The following is a 25,575-nucleotide window of genomic DNA, read 5'->3' as shown; positions in this document are numbered from 1 at the left end:
CTAAAATTGGACCAGCAGATTACAGAAGTTGGACAAACAATCAATCATGGAATGATCAATATGGGCTAAAACCATGCAAAACACGCAAAGTCTATTGAATTTGATCTATGAGCTTTGTTATGCTTATGAGCTGTCAAAAGATTTAAAATTAATTTGATTTTGGTATGATTTCTCTTTAGCTAATTATTTTCTATAACTTTTTTTTTAAAAAAAAATTATATAAGGCATGTACTATAGAATATCATATAGGTGGAATTTTTATTTTACCACATTTCCTCTCTCACCCTTTTTAAAGAAGAAATCACAAAAGTTAAATAGGGAAGTGACTCCTCCTACTAATGGGGTCTCTTAATTCCATAACTTCAAAAAAAGAAGAAAAAAAAAGAGCATGTGCCAAGAAAGATCATCTATGAAGAGAGACCATCCGTATTCTTTTTTTTCGTCAAGCCAAACCATCTATCTTCTTCCTTATCAAGTCGTTTATCATATTCATATAATCTTCTTTCGCCTTTTTAAGTTTTTTTTCCTTCACCAAATTTTTCTTTATTTTCTAGAATCTTTACAACTAAGAATCCATAGAATCTAAGGAATGGATGTATATAATTTATTATATTAGACAAAGCTAGAAAACTATGTATCAGCACTGACGAACAACATATTCTAAAACCATATATCGATTTATCTAGAGATATGTATTAACTTGCTGGGTGACTAATTTGCTTGGTGTATATCATCTACATGGTGTGTATTGGTAAACTGTATATTTTAAAAATTGTATATGTATTTATCTGGAGGTGTGTATTGGATCAATGCCGAATGTGTATCAAATAAGCTTACAGTATGTATCAAAAAGTAGATAAGTATGTATCACTAGCCATGTAGTGCGAACTGATGAATATGATGTTCTAGAGACTATGTATCAATTTGCATAAAGATGTACATTGGATTAGTAGATGACTAATTTGCTAAATATGCATCATCTGATCATGTATTATGTATTAGTTAATATCATGGTTTAGAAACTATATATCGATTTACCAAAAATATATGTATTGGCTTGTTAAATGACTAATTTATTTGATATGCATTATTTGACTATATGGTTTGTATCAGCAAAAAGTATGTTAGTAGAAAAAATTTATATATATATATATATTTTTATGATGGATATTAAAAAAATATAATAATATAGGTTTTTTTTTTTTCTTCTGAGAAGGACGTGCATGATAGACGCATGAAGAAGACTTGAAGAGCAAGCAAAAAAAAAGGCAAACATTTTGTGTCAATCAGAGCAGCTTTTTCATTTTTTTACCCATTTTCTAAGAAAAGAAAAGAAAAGGCTGATATATAGATATATTTTTAACCAAAGAAAAGAAAAAGCTGGTACATGGAACATCAGCGCCCGATCGTTGTTGCCCACGTGTCACCCCGATGAACCCTTCCCGACCGTCGCCATGTCTATCTGACGCGTTTTTAACGGAACAGATGAGCGAAACCCACCATTGAACGGTCCAGATATTTCAAAATAAAAGGAAAAACGAAAAACCATAACCGACATAAGTGCGATATAAGAAAGGCACTACCGTCCTCGTTTTCTCTATTTGCTCTCCCCTTCTCTTTCCTCTCCTCTACGCCGCAAGATTCTCTTCTCAAAACCCTCACTAGATTCAGTTGCGAAACCTCTCTTTCCTCCCCCCCCTCTCTCTCCTTTCTTCTTTCCGTCCCTTTAGGGTTTCGATGAATTGATCGTTCGCCATGGCGGAGATGTCAATACTTCTCGAGATCTTCCAAGAAGACAAGGTGCCGAAGGATCTTGCCCAGAGATTACGCTCCGATTCTATCAGACCGTGCCTGGAGAGGTTCCTCTCGATCCTCGAGGTCGGAATCGGGGACGCTGGTGGCGGCCTGCCGGGTTTTGAGAGCTGGAGTCGGTCCCAGATCGAAGCCGTGGTCTCGGTGGCCAGGCTGATCGTTTTGGCTATACGCTCCACTTCCGGTATGGAGCTAGTCCTCTTCTTTTCTTGGAATTTATGAGGTTTCGAACGGATTTGTGGAATCAGTTCACGATCTTTTGGTGATTTTCTTGGATGTTTTTAGTTCCTGAGCATGTGGAGTCGGTGGTAGTGGTGATCTTGGAGAAGTCGTTGGAGTTCTGCATCGTTTTTCTCGAGAAATCGCCTTTTGAAGGCGATGATTTCAGCTTGCAGGTACACTTCTTGGACAGAATGTTTTTGTTCTGAAATGAATCAGTCGAGATTATGCTTTCAGATCATCTGATTCCTCTCGAGTATGAAGATATCGGTGCTACCAGTTCAGAATCACCATTCTTTTATTTTGATGGGTTTTGATAATCTTTTGTTGAATGCATAGAAGTATCTTATGTTCATCTAGCATGATTCTTACGTGGGATTTGAGTCGCAAGTGCAATCACTTGGAGCAAAACTAGCTAAATTTCTGGCGTGCTATATAGTACTATGATCTGGAGCCTTATAATGATTTAATTGATAAGCATCATGTACTTGATCTTTTCTTGTTCTCGTGGAAATCAAATGTTCATTGATGCTTGATGTGTTGGGAATATACTGTCCCAGAAAATTTTAAATCTATAATACTCTACTTCAATAAATAATAGGCAGAAATAGGCTTAGAGAAAATAAATAGAGAAAGTGGAAAAATGGAACCCGAGATGCTGAGGCGTGGTATGTTGGTCACTTTCCTTGAAGTAGATTTCGCCGCCTTACAGTGCACTAGGCTTAGATGACGTTCTACTCCTGAGATACAACAGCCTCTCGCACTGTTCCTTCTGCCTCAATAATTTGCACGGATCAAAGAAGCCTTCGAACCCAGAATCAGTATGCAGCAAGCCTGATTGAAAGAAAAATAGCAAATAGAAAGAATAGAAGTTCTCTGTTTTCAATTCTGTTTTTTTTTTGTCTAATCCGAAGAGGTCTATTTATAGACTTCTTCGGAACAGACGCGATCAAAAATCGGTCAACGGTCAAAACTGGTAATAAAGTTTGAAAAAACACTGGGAGTAGGATCAGCGGATGCGAGGTCGGTTGCGAAGAGGTGCTAACGAGGAAGCGACGTGGCTCCTCGTGCTAAGGGTGCGAAGCACGACTCATGCGCCTCTTGGCTCATCGCACCTGTTGTCCGACCTCGGCTCCTCTGGGCTCATTGCACCTGTTGTCCGACCTCGGCTCCTCTGGGCTCATTGCACCTGTGGTCTGACCTCAGCCTCGGCACCTCGGACGAGCACAAGGAACCTCGGACGAGCAGGGCCTCAGTCTCTTGGACGACCTCAGCTCTGGGTCGCACAGGTGCAAGGAACCTCGGACGAGCAGGGCCTACGAGCACAGGCACGGGCGCAAGGAAACTTGGACGAGCAGGGCACATGCGCAAAGAACCTTGGCTCGGACAAGCACAGCTCGGCCGCAAAGAGCCTTGGCTCGGACAAGCACAGCTCGGCCGCAAAGAACATGCGCAAAGAGCCTCGGACGAGCAGAGGCAGGGAGAACCATGCTTTACGTAAAAGAAATGAAAAAGGAGGGAATGGGGAATCGAACCTGTCATCTCATCCTCACCCAAACAACGCACCAACCACCAAGCCATACTCCCTTGTTAATACATATGTATAACATATATATATTTTAAGTATGAAAACTTTTAATCATTAATTTAACCAAAAAATCTAACATTCCCCCACCTGATTAAAATGTTTTCAAAACTTTATAAAATCAGAAAATAGTCAAACCGGGCTTGTTTATGTCACGACTTCAATAAAGATAGCTTGCGGCTTTGAACCTTTACCTAGTGAAAGTATATTTTCATCTGAAAGGTATAGTGGTAGCTAAAAAGCTTTAAACCAAATTCTTTGGTTCAGATTTCTATATACTTCACCCATGACAAATGCAAATACTGGGTTCATCATAGGTGGTGCTTTTTCTGGCCTTATGCACCAATATCTCAGTTTCATGAGTGCTCTAGGGGTTAAACCCTTATCGCCATAGACTGCGGCCACACAGTCACACTCACATAGGTGAGTCCTCCAAGGGTGCTCGCAGCACAGCACCTTGCCATAGACTCGGACTCATTCAGAGTTTTAAACTCTTCCGTATACCTCTGCTGTATTTAGCACTCACATCACAGGGAGAGACTAAATGACATAAAGTCATTTTATTATAGTGCTAACTAATCATTAAACAACTTGTTTTTCCCGTTGAACCTTTCGTCTTGGGATCTCCAGTCAGAATAGGTTGGGTTGCCATTGTCAATGATTCTTTATGGGTTTCAATCCCATCCCCTTTGATGTTTCTATGACTTTGCTTCTAGCCAGTCCTTTGGTTAAAGGATCTGCTAGGTTATCTTTAGATCCAACAAATTCCAAAGTTATGATACCATTTTTAATTAGGTATCTAATAGTCTTATGTCTCACACTAATGTGTCTTCTGTTTCTCTTGTTATACTCAGTATTTCTACAAATATTAATTGCAGCTTCATTATCACATAACAAAGAGATAGCAGGTATAGGCTTTTCCATAATAGGTATTTCAGACATAAGATTCTTAAACCATTCTGCTTCTTGACTTGCAGAATCTAAGGCTACAATCTCAGCCTCCATAGTGGATCTTGTGATCATAGTTTGTTTGGATGATCTCCAAGCAACAGCTGCACCACCCAACATGAATATGTATCCACTAGTTCCTTTTCGGTTCACTGAATCAGTGATCCAACTAGCATCACTGTATCCTTCAAGTACAGCGGGAAATCTTGAGTAATGTAAACCATAATACATGGTACCTCTCAAGTATCTAAGTACTCTATCCAATGCTTCCCAGTGACTAAGACTAGGGCAACTATTAAACCTACTGAGCTTTCCTATAGCATAAGAAATGTGAGGTCTACTTGTATTTGCAACATACATCAGTGTCCCAATAATTTGAGCAAATTTCTCTTGGGCCACTGGATCACCTTTATTGCACTTCAAGTTCAAACCATGCTCATAAGGTGTACTCACTGGTTTACAGTTGTACTTATCAAGTTTCTTCAATATTTTCTCAATATATTGTGATTGATCAAAGATTATACCATCAGGTATTCTGGTAATCCTGTTACCAAGAATTACCTCTGCCTGACCTAAATCTTTCATATCAAAATTATTAGATAAGAAAGTTTTGATATCAGTCACCATATTCATATCAGTACCAAAAATTAAAATATCATCAACATATAAACACAAGATAATACATGAATCATTTTCTAACTTTGAATATAAGCACTTATCTGATTCATTTGCTTTAAAGCCATAAGAAACAATTATTTTATCAAATTTTCTATGCCATTGCTTAGGAGCTTGTTTTAAACCATAGAGGGATTTGACTAACCTACAAACTTTTCTTTCCTGTCCTTGAGCCACATATCCCTCTGGCTGATCCATATAGATCTCTTCCTCTAAATCACCATGAAGGAAGGCAGTCTTGACATCCATGTGATGAATTATCAAATTATGGATTGAAGCCAGTGCAATTAAAGTACGAATTGTGGTTATTCTAGTTACAGGAGAATATGTATCAAAGTAGTCAATACCCTCTTTCTGAGAAAAACCCTTAGCAACTAATCTTGCTTTGTATTTTTCAATAGAACCATCAGGTCTTAATTTCTTCTTAAATATCCATTTACAACCTATAGCCTTACTACCAGGTGGTAAGTCAGTTAAAAAACCATGTTTTATTAGTCATAAGTGAATTCATTTCACTATTAATAGCTTCCTTCCAAAACATAGAATCTAATGAGTTCATAGCATCTTTATAAGTTTTAGGATCATCTTCAACCATAAAGATATAGAAATCAGATCCAAAATCTTTCTTTTTCCTAATTCTTTTTCCTTTACCAAGTTCATTAATATCATTAAGTTCATTTTCATTTTCATTATTAGGAATAATTAGAGAATTAGATGGCGAACTACAAGATGCATCATTAGATCTATCTATTAAATGCTTTTCTATTCTATCCTTAAATGGAAAAATGTCTTCAAAGAAAGAAGCATCTTTAGATTCAATTATAGTATTCTTATCTATGCCATTAATATCAGAACTAATGACTAAGAACCTATAAGTAACGCTATTAAGAGAATAACCAAGAAACACAGCATCAAAAGTATTAGGTCCTAATTTTCTTTTCTTGATTAAAGGAATATTAACCTTAGCCAAACAACCCCAAACTTTTACAAAATTTAGGTTAGGTTTTCTTCCTTTCTAAAGTTCATAAGGAGATTTATTAGAACCTTTAAATAGAACCCTATTAAGCAGGAAACATGCAGTAAGCATTGCTTCCCCCCACCAAACCTCAGGTAAACCTGAGTTGGCAAGCAAAGATCTTACCATATCTTGCAGAGTCCTATTTTTCCTTTCAGCCACTCCATTAGACTGAGGTGAATAGGGAGGTGTAACTTCATGTAGAATTCCATTAACTCTACAGAATTCATTCAAGTCATTAGAGGTGTATTCTCCTCCTCTATCTGACCTGAGAATCTTTATTCTCTTGTCAAGTTGATTTTCTACTAAAGATTTGTAAGTCTTGAACATCTCAAATGCTTCATCTTTAGATTTCATTAAATAAACTTGACAATACTTAGAATAATCATCTATGAAGGTAATGAAATACCTTCTACCCCCTTTAGTCAAAGTTCCATTTAGATCACATACATCTGAATGTATTAATTCTAATAAAGTTGAATTTCTATTTACTATTTTAAATGGTTTTCTAGGTTGTTTAGATTGAACACAAATTTGGCACCTTTCCTTTTCATTTAATGAAACATTAGGTAATAAACCAGAGCTAATCATTCTTTTAATAGTATTATTATTCACATGTCCTAATCTAGCATGCCAAAGAGATGAAGAACATATTGAAAGCACAATTTTATTATTGTTATCAGAAGAAAAATCCAAAGATACATTATTTATTACATACAAGCCATCACACTCATAGCCTTTGCCTACAAATGTTCCATTCTTTGTTATAATCACTTTCTTAGATTGAAATAACAAAGAATAACCACTCCTATTTAGAAGAGATCCACTGATCAGATTCCTCCTTCCATCGGGCACATGGTACACATTAAATAGTGTAAGCACATTTCCAGACGTAAGCCTTAGAAGTACTTTTCCAGTTCCAAGCACTCGTGCCGAGGTGGAGTTCCCCATAGTTACTGTTAGGCCACTCCGGACCTGATAAGTAGTAAAAAGGGTATGATCAGTACACATATGAACATTCGCACCTGTATCCACTAACCAATCGGTAGAGCAAATTGCCAAATTTAATTCTGGACTTAAAGTTACATACCGATCATCAGTACTAGTAGGACCAATACTGGATAGCACCATGTTGGTTTGTGGATTTACAGGTTGAGAAAGCGCATGTTCATAGTTCTGATACTTCTTCCTCTTCATCCGGCATACTCGAGCCATATGACCGAGTTTCCCACAATTGTAGCAAATCGGCTTCCGATCATTCTTATTGATATGGTGTTTTGGCTTCATAAGTTTTCTTTTGTTTCTAGGTCCACCCTTTTCAAATTTGAACTTATGGGTCTTATTCTGGCCTTCTACAAAGTTCACCTTGGTTAGAAGCTCAGGATTCATGAGTTGCTCATTATCTTTTTCAAGGTGTTGTTCTTGGATCCTAATGGCAGACAATAGAGTTTTCATTGTCATATCCTCGGTTTTATGTTTCAGGGATAACCCAAAGTCTTTCCAAGAAGGTGGGAGCTTGTCAATGGTACAAGCAACTTGAAGGCTCTCAGTTATACCCATTCCCCTTAAGCCTAATTCATGATAAATCACTGTTAACTCATGGGCTTGATCAACTACGGGCTTGGTGTCAACCATCTTATAAGACAGGAATTGACTAGCAGCATACTTGTCCATTCCGGCATCTTGGATACCATATTTCTTATTAAGATCATCCCAAATCTCCTTGGAGGTTTTAAAAGTGCAGTAGACATCAAAAAGGGGATCAGTAAGATAGGACAGAATCCTTCCCCTACACAGGTAGTCTTTCTTCTTAAATTCCTCCAAATTATAAGTTCTAGCTGGTTCATTCTCTTCCTCATTTGGAGGAGAGTCAAAGATTATGAAAAATAACCCAAGTGTGGTTAAGAAGATTTCCATCTTCTGTCTCCAACGCTTAAAGTTATTTCCATTAAATTTTTCAGGAGGAACCGGGTCACTTGCATTGGCCATTGGGGTAACTCTAAGTACTAGCCTATTATATGTAGGAGAAATCTACTTCAAGAATGTTGGAAATAATGATCTGGAGCCTTATAATACTATGATCTACTTCAAGCTATATAGTACTATGATCTGGAGCCTTATAATGATTTAATTGATAAGCATCATGTTCTTGATCTTTTCTTGTTCTCGTGGAAATCAAATGTTCATTGATGCTTGATGTGTTGGGAATATACTGTCCCAGAAAATTTTAAATCTATAATACTCTACTTCAATAAATAATAGGCAGAAATAGGCTTAGAGAAAATAAATAGAGAAAGTGGAAAAATGGAACCCGAGATGCTGAGGCGTGGTATGTTGGTCACTTTCCTTGAAGTAGATTTCGCCGCCTTACAGTGCACTAGGCTTAGATGACGTTCTACTCCTGAGATACAACAGCCTCTCGCACTGTTCCTTCTGCCTCAATGATTTGCACGGATCAAAGAAGCCTTCGAACCCAGAATCAGTATGCAGCAAGCCTGATTGAAAGAAAAATAGCAAATAGGAAGAATAGAAGTTCTCTGTTTTCAATTCTGTTTTTTTTTTTTTGTCTAATCCGAAGAGGTCTATTTATAGACTTCTTCGGAACAGACGTGACCAAAAATCGGTCAACGGTCAAAACTGGTAATAAAGTTTGAAAAAACACTGGGAGTAGGATCAGCGGATGCGAGGTCGGTTGCGAAGAGGTGCTAACGAGGAAGCGACGTGGCTCCTCGTGCTAAGGGTGCGAAGCACGACTCATGCGCCTGTTGGCTCATCGCACCTGTTGTCCGACCTCGGCTCCTCTGGGCTCATTGCACCTGTTGTCCGACCTCGGCTCCTCTGGGCTCATTGCACCTGTGGTCCGACCTCAGCCTCGGCACCTCGGACGAGCACAGGCACAAGGAACCTCGGACGAGCAGGGCCTCAGTCTCTTGGACGACCTCAGCTCTGGGTCGCACAGGTGCAAGGAACCTCGGACGAGCAGGGCCTACGAGCACAGGCACGGGCGCAAGGAAACTTGGACGAGCAGGGCACATGCGCAAAGAACCTTGGCTCGGACAAGCACAGCTCGGCCGCAAAGAGCCTTGGCTCGGACAAGCACAGCTCGGCCGCAAAGAACATGCGCAAAGAGCCTCGGACGAGCAGAGGCAGGGAGAACCATGCTTTACGTAAAAGAAATGAAAAAGGAGGGAATGGGGAATCGAACCTGTCATCTCATCCTCACCCAAACAACGCACCAACCACCAAGCCATACTCCCTTGTTAATATATATGTATAACATATATATATTTTAAGTATGAAAACTTTTAATCATTAATTTAACCAAAAAATCTAACATGATGTAAAGTTACTAGCAAGTTTAGTGGAGGCTCCAGGAAATGATGCATAGGATAAGAAAGCGTTACGATTAGATTTAAATTCTCATGAAGTTGCTGAGTGTAATTGGCATTAATGGAGGTCTGGAAAATAATGTTAAGTTAGTGTTGTCCCCTAGAACCTTGATACTCATCAGATTGTCAAGTGTCTTGTTTCCTCCTATATAGTTGATCATTGAAAAAACTTCACTAAATCATGGCATGTGCAACACTTAGTCTTGGTTCATGTGAAGGTGGTATCTAGTATACATATATATTACTGAATGAATTCATAGATGTATCGCTGCTTTTAGCCGATTCACTTTCCTATGTTTATTCAAAAGAGATCAAATAAGGGAAGTGATTACAATGGGGTATAAGTATTAATGAATCTAAAAAACAAGTGCATTTAGCATCACTCTTCTTTCTGAACATGGTGAGAGATTGATGGACTCACATTCCTGATTCATGTGACTACTTTTGAATGAACAGTTGTAGTTTAGTCTCTGAATGAAAGCTATTTATTAGTGGCTAAAAGGAGTATTTGATGTATAATTGTGATCCCATGAGTTTAGAAAAAGAAATATTTGATAGGCTATGTGATCTTGTCAAATAACGAAATAGTATGCAGCATATAACCTGATTGATTCAAGAGAAAGGGCATGGACACGACCTATTCAAGAGGAATATTTGATGATCATCAGTGATTCAGTACTTGGTTTGCATCCCAGACATACTTGTCACATGTTTTAGACTCAGCTATGCCTGTTTCATACAAGATATGCCTCGTTTTATGCAATCTTGGAACTAAACATTAAATGGCCTCAAAGCAATTTTTTGGCCAGCAGGCCTTGTTCATTAAATGATAGGTGAACCAGGAACTGGACAACAATAACAATAGGGGAAAAATGGATGGGGAGGAAAGGAAAGACAGGTTGGTATATAACAGTTGCCAGTGAGCAGAAAAAAAAAACAAAGTCAATAAACATTTGTGATGCCCATGATTGATTTAAGAAGAAAGAATAATCCATATTGTGATCTAGGAGGGTGGAGTACTTGATGGACGTGATCCCGTAACCGGCGGATATTTGGGTGCTTTTTTTTTTTAAATTGATGTGATTTGATAAAATACTTCATCTTTTAGTTGATAGTTCTATTTTGCCAAAATTTCTTTGAAAGGAGATTCCCCTGGATTTGATGACAAACTATTCACTGGCTATATACTACCAAAGCAGTGTCATAGAACTTTGGACCTAACAGTTACTCCCATTACCTTTTGGATTTGGCAACAACCATGCAGTAGTTCCACAGTAGCATCATAAATCAAAATAAATGAAGAAGCCTTGCTTAAGAATGAAAAACCTATCTGCTTAAGTAGAAATATATATATATTTTTAATTTTTAAGTTCAAGAAGTTGAATCAAACTTTTTGGACGAGATCAGTAGAGGATCTGCAGAGGATATCAGGAATTAATCGCAACTTAGTCCTGAAGTACACAGGTTCCTTACTCATCTAATGTAATAGTTATTTCCAGGATACATTGTTTTGGTTTTGGTCAGAATCAAAGGGAAAACCTAACCATGTTTTGGTTTGGTCAATTTGAATCATAACCAACTACCTTCTGTTCTCGTTGAAATTGATGCATATAAAACTGGTAATGTTATTACTAAATGTTTGTTATGCTTTTCTAAATTAAGAGGGTCTATTGTTTGTGGGTAATAATTGGGCTTCCGTGGAAGCAATGGTAATAAAATATAGTCAATGTTTAAGCAAAGTTTGATTCTTATGAACAATTTTTGTGGTCTTTCTTATTCAGTAGTTTACCACATGATACCTTAGTGATTTGTGCTTCTTCAAGAATATGAAAAAGTTTTGGTGATAAACTTTTAACGATTACATTTATTAGTCATTCTTACTTGTTGCTTTTCATAACCATTCTTTGTTACTCTTATGTTGTTTGTTTTTCTTCTCATTTTGATGTTATGCCATCTCAATCATTATATTTGTCCCTAAGACACCTTCACAAAATTACAACATTAACACTATGATCTATTGTTTAGATGACTTCTAGCAGTGCTGTTTAACTTTGCTATTTTTATGATCTCCTTTTGTGATTTATTATTTTTAAGTATTTTTTATAAGTTTTAAAAAATCTATTCCAAAGTGTAAAGTACAATATTGGTAATATTTAAATGATCTATAATGTATCATTTAACTTGTATATCTTTTTGGGCTTCCTCTACACATTTTCCCAAGTTGCTTTGATTGTATAAGTTTGAACTGAACCCACTGAAAACAAGATTGTTTCGGTCTATAGTTTGGTTCTCCTTATAGTTCTCTAGCACACCTAATGCGGATCTTAGTGACAATTCTCGCCATACTCTTTACTACCATAACTTCTTACTGCTCTTGCAGCAGATCTTAGTACCTGAAAAGACGCTACCCTATCACTTATACGAACCATCTTTCTCCTTCCAAACTAAGGTGAAAAATAAGCATTTTTTCCCTCTTTCTATTTGATGGTTGTATTTATGGTTTTAGTCTAGTCTATGTATGATATCATATTGGTTGATATGGTAACGAGCAGGATTCAGAAATTAGGGTTCTGAACTCTTTATTAAATAGAAAATGTCAATCCTACACTTCATAGTGGTGCAACTTGGACCCACCAAATTTGGGTTTCTCTGACATGTCGGACATTTGGCCACTTAGAACACTGCATGGTGTTCCTTGACACTTCACACTATCAAACTATGATGCTATCTTTGAAACTTTTAGTTTAACATAACAATCGATAACCATTTTATCTAATCTTATGAATTAAGGAGCATAGATCTATGTCATTATTCATTTATCATGCAATATATATGTATACATATTTACACATACCTTGGTGTGTTCATATAGAACTCCTTTCTATGAGATATTGTATCGGATCTGTCATAATAGCTATAATTTGTCATATTTTTCTATTGAATCTATGTTGCCATCTTCATTTTTATGTCTCATTGTGCTTTCTATCTAAACCTTGAGGCATAAAATGGAGAATAGGCGAGAGAAGAAGTGAGCGGGAATGGAGGCAATCTGTTTGCTTGTTTCACACCAAGGGTTGAAGTTTCAGCTGGTTTCTGTTAAGTCCCAATAGTTCAGTCAAAATTGATGGAAGCTGAAGTTTTTGGTTTTTGTTTTTTTTAAAATTAGCAGGCATATATGTTTAAGATTTTCTAATAATTTCTAAAATTTGTTAGTATTAGTCAATACCCCATTTATCTATGGCTCTAATTATCTAATTTGTGTTATTTTTCACTAGACTTCGTTATTATAGCGGGCAAGATGCAACTTTGATGTGTCTTTACTAATTAGATTATATGTTCCTGTGTTTGTTTCCATAAACTAGTTTTGTTTAAAACATGGTATGCCGTACTGTACCGAATGGTACCGGACATACCGTACCATACCGGTTCGGAACTGGTACCGATACCGGTACGGGTGGCGTACCGATACTCGGTATGCAAAAGAATCGTGTACCGTACCGTACTGACACTATGCTAGTGTGGCACCGATACAGGGTCTGATATTGAAACAGCGAACCTTGGTTTAAAATGATATTAAAATGAAATAGTGAGATAAAATGGATTCTTATTTTGATGATCTTTTCTTGCTTAAAATGATATTTTTAAAACAGACCTAATGATATGCTTAAATTGTTTTTTTGTTGCTCAAATGAGTTATTAAAATGACATCAAATCAATATGCTTAGAGAATAGTTCAGTTTAATTCAAAAATTTAAACAAATATGGGAAATTATTTTCAGCTAAATGTAAAAATTATAGTATATACAGGAAATTATTAAGAAAATAGAGATCATTGTAGGAAAATTAGAAGCATTAGAGGAAGTGGAGGATAACTATTAAAATTAGGGATAAGTATACTATATTTTATGTATTGAGTTTTCGAATAATTAAGTTTCAACTTGAAACCACCCAAACTACACAAATTATGGTCCTAGTTAACTGAAAACACAGTGGGATAATGTGAAATAACTTTTCTTGATTTTGTTAAGTTTCGATTTTTGGATTTTTTTAATGACTCTTTTGACCAAAACTCCAAAACTCAATGCAAAACTCTTGAAACTGCTGAAAACTGCCGAAATCGCTACACATTGTTTCACACACAAGCACATGCCCATGGATGAGTGTGAGCAGATAAGAGAAAAGTATTACACAGTGGGAGGGGGGCGAAATATAGAGCTGTTCAAATGTTTACTCAGTTTATATTAAATATATATCCCCCCTCTTCTATATGAAATGTATTTATTTAGAGCTATACTGATGACTTTCCTCCCCTAATGCAAAATAAAGTCAAGCAGTTCTAAGTATTTTTCGTTTTGCTATTTGTCCTAGTAGTCAGCATTCAAAATGAACTTCTCAAAAAGTACTGTTAAATTTACCATGATGCGAGCATAAATTTTTAAGTTGATATTTTCATGAGGTATGTGTTACCAACATGATACTCTTGTAGGACACAGAAGATGCGTGTGTTTCTTTCTCATTTTATTTGGAGGTTAGATTGAACATGAGCATTAGTAAGATTGCTCAAGTTTCCGCGAGGGGGATCATTTAGAAATATGTGCAAAAGCTGATGTCTTTCATGTGCAGCACTCCAAAGTGTTGTTTGCTCATGAGGTAGTTGCTGCATTCAAAGAATGGATGCTTTGTTTCTAGGAAAAGAGAGAGCAGATAAAGTCAATGTGCTAGAATGCAAATTTACTGTATGCAATTCAGATGTCAAAATAATAGTCGTAAGAAAATTTACTAAGATGTGCGTATTACTAAACCAAAAGAACTTACTATCTGATCTTGTGTTCTTGTGCAAGTCTATGTGGTATTAACTCTCGACCACTCCAAAAGTTGGAGCTTAAAAGATTTTATCAGTCCTTCAATTTTTTTTGTTCCCATTCTGTTCCTTTACCGCTGTTTCTCTGTTGCTCCTCTATTTGCTATTTGTCTATGTTTTTAGTGTTAAGACACTAATAAGATACTTCGAAGGATGAACACATAAGTAATTTGGATGTAAGATAAAGTAGTGTGATTGGTTCTGCATTAAGTTTAAACTTTTAGGCTAACTACTCAATTATACTAAAGATAGTATATGCATGCGAGGGATAAAATTTTGCTTCACTAGAAATGTGCCAGCAATATAAACATGATTTTGTGCATAAACATATGCCAACTTATTGAAGCATATTAACTATTAAGTATTATAAATTTTCAAAGTAACAAAATTATTTCGGATATCAGGTATAAATGTTTTTAATTCTTATTATCTCATTGTGTTAACTATCACAAGTTATTCATGTTCAAGTCTACTGGATCTTTTCACCAGTAATAAAGAATATAAAATCTAGGCAAACTGAATATGCTGATTTTTTATAAAATATACGATTATCTTGAAGTTGTTCTATTCAAGTTATTGCCTTCATAGGCTATATTTTTAGTTGGAAATACAGAGAAGGGTTCAGGAGTGTTGTGTATCAAAATAGCATATGGAAGTAGTTGGGATGAGTGATGCATGAGTGGAAGATGATGGCTGTGATTTCATCTAAGTTGTCTGATGAAAGTAAGAGGAGCAGAGATGACTCTGTTAACATATCTGATTTAAGGTTTCTACTCTACCATATAACTTGATAAATATGTTTACATTTTTGGCTGGTGTGCTACTCTTGAAACCCTTCCTTTGTGTGTGTGTGAGAGAGAGAGAGAGAGCCGAACCAAGAGGAGTGTACTTATTAAGATAGGAGTATCTTTAGATGTAGTGAGTGGAGATTTAAGCAACCATTTTTTTTAAATTTTTATGTTATATGGAACTCATGGACGAGTGCTGCAAGAACCATGAATTGATGGCTTGATAAATACATCCCGAATTTTTGGCTAGTGTGTCCTTTTTTAAGATAAGAGCATGAACTGAACTAAGAAGGTTGTGTTTATTAAAGATGGGAGTATCCATAGCAATGTAATGAGTGGAGACTTTTGAAGTTCCTCTTAAACTGAAAGTGCTACTCAAGTGTTTTTTTTTTTAATTTGCGATCTGCAGGACAAAGTTCATGGTTATATTTTCACATGTGATATTTGCTGGCTAAAGATTACATAAAAAATGAACAACCAAATGAAAAATGAAGTCTGAAACTGGACCTTGATCTTCAGCTTCTGATTTTCTTTTTCAGGAAATAAATTTGGTGTACATAATGACTACATGAAATATCATGTTTACTGTACTAACTTACACGGAGAAAAAGTTTTAATATGTAAAGACACTTAACATAATTTGGGCCTAAGCTACACCTGTGATGTTCTGTATGATACTCTTCAAAGTCATCTTTTTAGTAGTATTGCAGGGGTCTATCGAGATATATAGTATTTGTGTGTTGGATGTATGATTTTGTTACTTTCTCTTGTAGTTCATTAATGGGTTCAAGGAAAGCTTGTTGGAATTCTTGGTGCAATGTGCTTTTTTTCAAGAATAAAGTCATTTCATATGATACATCATTTCCTGTTGCTTATAGTTTGTTCTGAGTCTTTTTGCAATACCTTGTACTCTGTCAATTTGCAGAATATTGTAGCGCAGTTCTTGCAATCGGTACTAGCTGATGGAATTATCAAAGAATATCCTTATCCTGTAAATAGCTATGTAGAGCAATTGTCAAGTATTCCAGTTAATCATGCCAGTGTGGAATTGGGCAATAATCCTATATGCAGTCTGCAAGGTAGGACCTCCATGATGCACATGTTTATAATTAAAATCTATTAATTTATTTATCTTATTATTGGCTTTAGTATATTCTCACTTGGCTTGCATGACTCTTTTGGATAGTTTTTCACTGCTTGAAGGATGTGAATATGGTGGAAAGTCTACTGGTAACTTCTGAGGTTTTCCAATCAGATAACATTGTCGCGGAATTACATGATTCACTCCGCCCAGAGGCTTCAGATTGCACAATGCTCCTAGCACAACACATAGCAGTTGTTCACTTGAAATGCTTACCTCGTCTCCTTATGCTATGTAAAAAAATGCTTTGGCCTCCAATTTCTTTTGATGAACAGACGGAGGATGTAAATTTCAGCTTGATATTGTCTTTCAGTCAAAAATTTTTGAACTTAGTCCGAAATCTTGCCCGGGAAACCCCTCATGATGTTCGCGATGCTGAGTTGTTATGTGCAGTTGTGAGCTGTGCCGATACACTGCCAACCTTGTTTAGATCGAAGTTTGACTTTATTAACTATGACTTGGCGACTGCTGGAAATGAAATAGGGAGCCTCTTATTACAAATTTTGGAAGAATTTCTACAGTTTGTCCAACTTGTCTTCTATGATGGCAATATATTTCTAAATATCCAGACATGCATAGTTGCTTCCATGATGGACATTTTAGATTCCAAGGTCTGGAGATATGATGGTGCATGCTCTTCGCCAAGACCCCCATTAGTTTACTGCCCTCAAATTGTTCTCTTTGTGTTAAAGCTTCTCAAGGATGCTAAAAATTGGAAATCTCGAACTCATAACCTGAAGGAAGAGTCAGATTTATCTGATTATTTGTGTAAATCTGAGATAAATGTTCCAGTATGCCATGTTCGCTCTGAGCAGGTTTTCATGCTTAGAAAGTATACTTGGGAAGAGTATTTGTCATTGATATTTCCAAAGTCAGAACAATGGATAGATGGCTTAATACATCTAGCCTATTTCCTCCACTTGGAAGGGGTTAAATCAAGGTCAATGGCTGATAAATCACGTTTAAGTTGCGCAAAGCCTGCTATCGCATCGGATCAGGAGTGTGCTGTTAGTCATGAAGATGAAGCTATTTTTGGGGATCTTTTCTCTGAATCTAGCCGATCTGCAGCTACTGGTGATGGACTTGATCAGCCAGCTGCTGTGGCTACTGGTACGTCGAGCAGTCCCCACTTGCCTATCCAAGCAGCAACTGAATTGCTGAACTTTCTGAAGTTGTGTGTCTTTTCTCCAGAGTGGCATCATACTGTATATAAAGATGCTTGCAGAAAAGTTGATGCAGGTCATATAAATCAACTACTTTCCATTCTTAATTGCCAATCCTGTTTTTCTGGTGAAAGGAAATCTGAGAACGCCGCCTTGCATTCGCAGACAACTTTTCTGGATATCAATGATATCTGCTTTGAACTCTTGCGTGATCTTATAGTTCATCATGCTTTATCAACATCTCTTAAAGAACACCTTGTTGATCAAGTGCTGAAGGTTGAAAATGGAATGTATGTCTATAATCATTATACTCTTACTCTGCTAGCTCATGTTCTTATTTCCAGGGCAGATTTGGATGGGGGTCTGACAATTAAAATCTATGAGGAATATATTAATTTTGTTCTGGAGAAAGCAAGGACTATTTGTTGCAGATGTCCTGAGCCCAGTGATTTCTTCAGTACTCTCCCTTGTGCTTTTCACTTGGAAATTCTGCTGATGGCCTTCCATCTATCAAATGAAGCTGAAAAAATTACGCTGGCAAATTCTGTGCTTTCCTCGATCAAAACGATAGATGCTCATCCAGCTGGTTTTACTGCAAAGCAACTTTTTTGCTGGGCTCTACTAGTTTCACGGTTGCTTTTAGTGTTACGGCATATGGTAATGTACCCATCTACTTGCCCACCATGGTTGCTTTTGCGGTTGAGAACTAGATTGAGGGAAACTCCTCATAAAACATGTCATCCTTATTTATTAAATGACCAGTTGTCATCCTGGGCGTCAACTGTGGTAGAAAGCATTCTACGTGATTCTATCAAAGATGTTTCAGTTAGTTGCTTGCTTCCTCAGCTTATTGATGTTACCCCCCATCCTTCTGTAATATGCGGTGACAACTCTGCCTTCCAGCGATTAGCCTTGAACTGGGATGATTTGTTTACTACTTTTTCATGGATTCTTGGTTTCTGGAAAGGGAAAAAGGCTGAAGCAGTGGAACAGCTAATACTTGAAAGATATATCTTTTCGCTTTGCTTGGGTACTGTTTCTTGTATCTATTCTGGTTTGAGTTGCACACTTCTTGAGGGAAACGGTTGGCTGAATCTTGACTTTTCAGATATGGATTCATTCTTAAAATTTGCTCTTGTTGTGGTGAATGACAGTTCTGTGGTTTGCAAGGATGCTGATTTTTCAATTGTGGTTTTTAATCTGCTTCAGCAGTTACACTCTGAGCAATTACCAGATATGACTACACTACAAGGTTGGGATTTTCTGAGGAAGGGTGCATGGCTTTCCTTTGTTCTCTCTCTTATATATGCTGGTATTTGGAGATATTCTGTGAGATGTGCAGTTCCTGGAGTTGAGTCTTACTGGATCCAGGATGCCAAGGATGGTGAGTTTTTTAAACTGGGTGAAGGCATAATTCTGAACATAGTTCAGGGAAACAAAAGTGGAAGATTTTTGTATTTGCTAGTTTCTATTTTGAAAATGAACTTGCAAGTTCTTCAGGAAGCATTTGTTTCTATACTCAATCATGGTCACCATCTTTCAGATGGATTCTCTCCTCTTATATTGCTTAGACATACTGGGTTAGACAAATGCAAACAAGATATTCTGATTGAGAAGACTGGTTGCAATGTTATGCAGCTGGAAATGATATATGGCCTCTTGTTGAAGTTGGATGAAATTTCTTTGAAAGAGGATACAAGAAATACAAGTCATATTTTTTTGAGGTGCTTGTTTCATGGTTTTCCATCACATTCAGATTCTCGCAGTGGTGTTCTTCTTTCTTGCATTCTTACTATAAAAGAGGTTATTTGTGCTCTAGATGGGTATCTCAAAGTCAAAGATGCAGAAGGAAGAGTTCAGTTAGAGACTGAGGTCATTTGCCAGCTTCTTGATACAGTTATGGCGATAAAATCTGATAGGATTTTCCAATGCATCAATGAGAAATGTAAATCTATATATGCTAGTTTGGTTGTTCATCATAAAGAATTGGAAGACTACAGTGATTTGTTTGTCTTGAAGCAGTTGGAAGGTTTTTTGGCAGATGCTAGTTCTAGAGAGGTAGTTGATAGTGGTCTACTGGAAATACTAATTTCCAGTGTTGTTGATTTTATCGAATGCCTTCGAAAAGATGATTCCAAAGCAGAAATCTATAAATTTTATCTGGGTTCTAATAATGTGTCAGAGGAAGCCAAGGAAATTTTCAGTGGGCAATGTGGTAATCTGCTGGTTCTCATCAATGCATTGAATAAGTGCCATTCTGAGACAGTCAATATGAAGGTACTAAATTTATTTGTTGATCTTCTAGCTAGTGGACTTTGCCCTGGTCTCCATGAGAAACTACAGAAAACTTTTCTTGGGATGGACTTGTTTTGCCTATCACATTGGCTAGAAAATAGGCTCTTAGGATGCACAGTAGAGTCCACTGGGGGAAGCATTACTGCAAAAGGAGGTTCCACTGCACTCAGAGAGTCGACCATGGATTTTATTATGCGTCTTGTATCCCAACCATGTGAAATGTCTACAGAACTCCAGGGTCGACTAACTGAAGCCATGCTTATGTCGCTTGATTGTGCATTTATGTTGTGTGATATTCAAACTGCTAAAGCTTATTTCAATTTTGTACTTCAACTTTTAAATGGCGAGCCCTCAATGGAGCAACTTTTGGAAAAGACTGTAATGTTAATGGAGAAACTTGTTGATAGTGAGAATTTGCTACATGGACTGAAATTCCTATTTGGCTTTGTTGGGGCTGTATTGGGTGGTTTTGGAGCTAATAAGAATGCTTCAGATAAGCTCTCATCAAAACTTTGCTTGAGTAATAGTTTTGGGTCAGGATCTGAAGCATCCAAACCAGTTAACTCAAGAAAAAATTCGGAGAATTTGGTTCTACCAGCTAATCAGGAAGGTAGTTCTGCACAGATTGATTGTGATGCAACTTCTGCAGATGAAGATGAAGATGATGGCACATCTGATGGGGAGTTGGGTAGTGTGGACAAGGATGAAGAGGAGGATAGCAATAGTGAAAGGGCATTGGCCTCTAAAATATGCACATTTACATCTAGTGGCAGTAATTTCATGGAGCAACATTGGTATTTCTGCTATACTTGTGATTTAACTGTCTCTAAGGGCTGCTGTTCCATATGTGCCAAGGTTTGCCACCGAGGCCATCGTGTTGTCTATTCTCGATCAAGTCGATTCTTTTGTGATTGTGGGGCTGGGGGTGTCAGGGGAAGCAGTTGCCAGTGTTTGAAGCCTCGAAAATTTACTGGAAGCAACAATTTACCAGTTCACAATACCAATAATTTTCCGTCCTTTTTACCCTTCTCTGAAGATGGTGACCAGGCAGCAGACAGTGATTCGGATTTGGATGATGATGTTTGTGTGGATATGGGCAGTTGCTTCAAGTTATCAGTCCCCAGAGATGTACAAGATGGACTACCTGTTATACTTGAAAAACTTGATATGGAAGGTCGTTTGCTTGAACTATGTAACAGAATGCTTCCCACAGTAATCAACCGTAGAGAATCAAACCTTTTAAAAGATAAGAAGGTAATTCTGGGTGATGATAAGTTATTGTCCTGCAGTGTCGATCTTTTTCAACTGAAGAAGGCTTTCAAAAGTGGATCATTGGACCTGAAGATAAAGGCAGATTATCCAAACTCCAGGGAACTCAAATCACATCTGGCTAGTGGTTCTCTCACCAAATCCTTACTTAGTGTCAGTGCTCGAGGTAGGCTTGCTGCTGGTGAAGGAGATAAAGTTGCTATATTTGATGTTGGGCAACTAATTGGTCAACCTACTGTTGCGCCTGTGACAGCAGACAAGAGCAATGTTAAGCCACTATCTAAAAACATAGTCCGTTTTGAAATAGTCCATCTAGTTTTTAATCTTGTGATAGAAAATTATCTTGCTGTAGCTGGATATGAGGAATGCCAGGTCCTTACTGTGAATCCTCGTGGTGAAGTGACTGATCGTCTTGCAGTTGAACTTGCTCTGCAAGGTGCCTATATTCGTCGAGTGGAATGGGTACCAGGTTCTCAGGTTCAGCTCATGGTGGTCACCAACATGTTTGTCAAGATATATGACCTTTCACAGGATAACATTAGTCCCATGCACTACTTCACCCTGTCTAATGATTTGATTGTGGATGCCACACTTGTTCCAGCTTCGTCGGGGAAAGCCTTTCTCCTTGTTCTATCAGAAGCTGGGTCTCTATTCAGGCTAGAAGTATCAATGGAAGGTGATGTGGGGGCCAAAATATTAACAGACATTATCAGGGTTCAGGACAAGGATATTCAGCCCAAAGGCCTTTCATTGTATTTTTCTTCAACTTACAAACTGCTTTTCTTGTCATATCAAGATGGCACTACCTTGATGGGGCGCTTAGATGCTAATGCAACATCTCTTATTGAGGTATCTTATGTGTATGAAGATGATCAAGATGGTAAAATTAAGCCAGCTGGGTTGCATCATTGGAAAGAATTGCTTTCTGGTAGTGGGATTTTTGTTTGCCTCTCAAGTCTTAAATTAAATGCTGCACTTGCAGTATCTATGGGTCCTCGTGAGTTATTTGCACAGAATATGAGATATGGTGCAGGCTCATCTTTGCCTTTGGTTGGCATTGCTTCCTATAAACCTTTGTCCAAAGATAGAACTCACTGTCTTGTTTTACATGATGATGGAAGCCTTCAGATTTACTCACATATATCTACGGGAGTTGACACTGCAGCAAATTCGAGCATAGACCACAAAAAGAAGTTGGGATCCAGCATTTTGAGTAATAGGGCTTATGCTGGGTCAAACCCAGAATTCCCACTTGATTTTTTTGAAAAAACAATGTGCATCACAAGTGAAGTGAAGCTGAGTTGTGATGCTGTCAAAAATGGTGATTCTGAAGGTATCAAGCAAAGGTTATCATCAGATGATGGGTTTCTCGAGGGCACTAGTCTTTCAGGATTTAAGGTATGATGACTATTTCTTCCCAAGTGGTCCTCAAACATTTATATTTAGTCGTTTAGGCTATAATTGCTGTCTTGTGTCTCAGTGCATGTGTGCTGCTATATGGCTTTTGTTTGTTTTCTTTTGTATACTTATTGTTAACAAGAATAGTTATGGAGTTTTCACCTTTTGCATTTGCTTAGGTAACTGTATCAAATTCAAATCCTGATATTGTTATGGTTGGTTGTCGTATGCACGTGGGCAATACATCAGCAAGCCATATTCCTTCTGAGGTTACAATTTTTCAGAGAGTAGTTAAACTAGATGAAGGCATGCGATCATGGTATGACATTCCTTTTACAATTGCCGAGTCACTTCTGGCTGATGAAGAGTTTACAATCTCTGTGGGCAGAACCTTTGATGGTTCAACTTTGCCTAGGATAGACTCTTTGGAAGTTTATGGTCGTGCTAAGGATGAATTTGGTTGGAAAGAGAAAATGGATGCTGTGCTGGATATGGAATCCCATGTCCTTGGTGCGAATTCTGGTACTGGAGGTGCTGGAAAGAAGTTCCGTGCAATGCAAGCAGCTCCTATTCAGGAGCAAGTTTTGGCAGACGCTCTTAAGCTTCTTTCGAGGATTTATTCATTGTGCAGGTCACGTTATTCTACTGAAGTTGAGGATGCAATGATGGAGCTTAATAAGCTTAAATGCAGGGCATTGCTAGAAATCATATTTCAGAGTGACAGAGAACCTCTGCTTCAGTCTGTTGCATGTCATGTTCTTCAGGCAGTGTTCCCGAAGCGGGAGATCTACTATAATGTAGCTATCACTGGGATTATTCTCTTTTATTTTTTTTCCCTTTTCTTTTCTTTTTTACTTCCTGCTTAATTTTTATGTCTTTACCAGGTGAAGGATACCATGCGCCTCCTAGGAGTGGTAAAATCTCTTCCCATGCTCATTTCAAGAACAGGAGTTGGAGGTGCTGCATCTGCGTGGGTGATCAAGGAGTTCACAGCACAGATGCATGCAGTGTCAAAGATTGCAATTCATAGGAGGTCAAACATGGCCAGCTTTCTGGAAACTCACGGTATCTCAGAAACATTATGCAATTTTACCTGCATACACACTTATGCATCGACTATCTTGAATACTTAGAACTTCCAAGTGCCTCTTTATCAGTCTCTCCAAGATTCTGAAGTTCTGTCTGCACTTCTAAAAAAAATTGCCTCATCATTCATATTATGCCACTGTCTTTTGCTTTCAGAACTCGTGATACCCCTTCTCCCTCCACTTTCTCTAATGATTGATTGTAATGCAGCCTTCTAACAGTCTCCTTCTTCTTATGTTTTACCATGTGGATCACATCCAACTTCTAGTTTAATAATTGATCTTGGCATGTCTGATGCATGCGGGGAGAAGCATGTTGATTGACTGTTCTCTAAATCTTATCCAGGATTGATAAATGCAGTACACTGAAAGAAGATCGATGATTCCTCTACCAACTTTTGTTGGTAAACTTCTCCAGTTTATCTCTTGATTGGGGGGGGGGGGGGAGAGGAGAACTGAGATGGGTGTTTTAAGTTTTTTCTTTTTGAATAAAAACTTTATTAGAATGTCCTCGGTAAGGGGGCTGATGGTCAGATGAAATTTATAATATTTAGAGATATTAATATTATACAGATAGGCTTAGGAATCCATTTATTTATGTACTTAAAAATGCAAAGTCAAAATAGCTCTACATGGTGAAATATCTTGCACTAAATCTTTACTCTTGTCTTTTGCTTGCTCAATTTAAATCTCTCAATATGATGGTTCATAACATATTAAGAACAACCCCTTATATTATGAGCCATATTTAGGATCAAGTTGATAAAAACACATTGCTTGTGCATGCATAATGGAATTGTGGTGTCCTATTGATTACTATTACTCATCCACATGCGGATCTTCACTTTTGCTTTGTGCTTTCTTGATAGGCATGGCACTTGTGAAACTGGCAGAATTTATTTTTAATAAAGAAAACTGATCAAAAGATGTATTTGTACTTGCTTTCCCAAATCCATTTAAGCCTTCTTTCCCAAACCAATTGAATTGAAGTGCTTAAACACGTAGAGTGCTTTCTCAATGTGCATAGGCCTGACGAGTTGATTCTGGATTACAGTATTTGGATAATTGACTTGTTTAGGAAATGCCTTATAATATTTAAGGAAAGTAAGTTTAATGAATTAATAAATGTTTGTTTGGTAGAAATTTTTTGTATTAACATGTGATTTCAGTATTTCAATGTTCGGTACTATTTTGGACTTTGATCTGGAGTTTTCAATGTTCGGTACTATTTCAAAAGACAGTGTATGTCTTCTTTTAAAAACTTTAACTGTTCGGTTTATTTAATTTGTTAATCACATGTGACACAGTGTATGTTCTCTTATGTTTGCCTTTGTTTCAATTACCCTAGATATTTGGAGTCTATCATCATGGGTCTCAGCTATTGATGCTTTCAAAAGAGGGTATACTGAAAGTGACTTTCTTAACTGTTATATCTGAATCTATGTTGTATGATGTTTGCCTTGTTGTATCAATTGTAAATACATGTATCTTAATCTTTTCTAAGATCATGGTAATCAGCTATGTGTCAAAATCACATATTGACATGCTTGTCTTCTCTAACTGAACTTTAAGAGGCAATTAGCTGCTCGTTGGATTTACTTTTGTTGAGACATAGTGTGCAATTCATTTCATTGCATCTGGTATAGGATCTTGGGTTGTGGATGGGTTGATGCAAGTTTTATGGGGAATATTGGACTTGGAGCGACCAGAGACACAGACGATAAATAGCATCGTGATACCCTCTGTGGAACTGATTTATAGTTATGCTGAATGTCTGGCTTTACATGGAGCCGAAGCATCTGGACGCTCTGTTGCACCTGCTGTTGTATTACTAAAGAAGCTACTTTTTGCACCATATGAGGCAGTACAGACATCTAGCAGGTCAGTTTTGCAACTGAACTGGATCTACAAGTTTTCATGCATACTGTAAGC

At 37.4% G+C, this 25,575-nt stretch overlaps 1 protein-coding gene across 1 annotated transcript in view; it reads left to right on the top strand.

The window, feature by feature from the left end:
- The first annotated feature begins 1,600 nt into the window (after positions 1-1,600).
- Positions 1,601-25,575, top strand: part of LOC103712757 (auxin transport protein BIG) — a 35,338-nt gene continuing 11,363 nt past the window's right edge. Inside the window, exons 1-7 of the mRNA XM_008799377.4 lie at positions 1,601-1,996; positions 2,098-2,207; positions 16,218-16,371; positions 16,479-22,558; positions 22,738-23,355; positions 23,443-23,623; positions 25,290-25,524. Coding sequence (XP_008797599.2) covers positions 1,756-1,996; positions 2,098-2,207; positions 16,218-16,371; positions 16,479-22,558; positions 22,738-23,355; positions 23,443-23,623; positions 25,290-25,524 — 7,619 coding nt within the window. The 5' untranslated portion in view covers positions 1,601-1,755. The remainder of the gene's footprint in view (positions 1,997-2,097; positions 2,208-16,217; positions 16,372-16,478; positions 22,559-22,737; positions 23,356-23,442; positions 23,624-25,289; positions 25,525-25,575) is intronic.

Source organism: Phoenix dactylifera, chromosome 1 (assembly GCF_009389715.1).
Source record: "Phoenix dactylifera cultivar Barhee BC4 chromosome 1, palm_55x_up_171113_PBpolish2nd_filt_p, whole genome shotgun sequence".
Taxonomy (NCBI): domain Eukaryota; kingdom Viridiplantae; phylum Streptophyta; class Magnoliopsida; order Arecales; family Arecaceae; genus Phoenix; species Phoenix dactylifera.
Note: the sequence above shows the minus strand (reverse complement) of the source record. Positions and strands in the feature narration are given on the sequence as shown.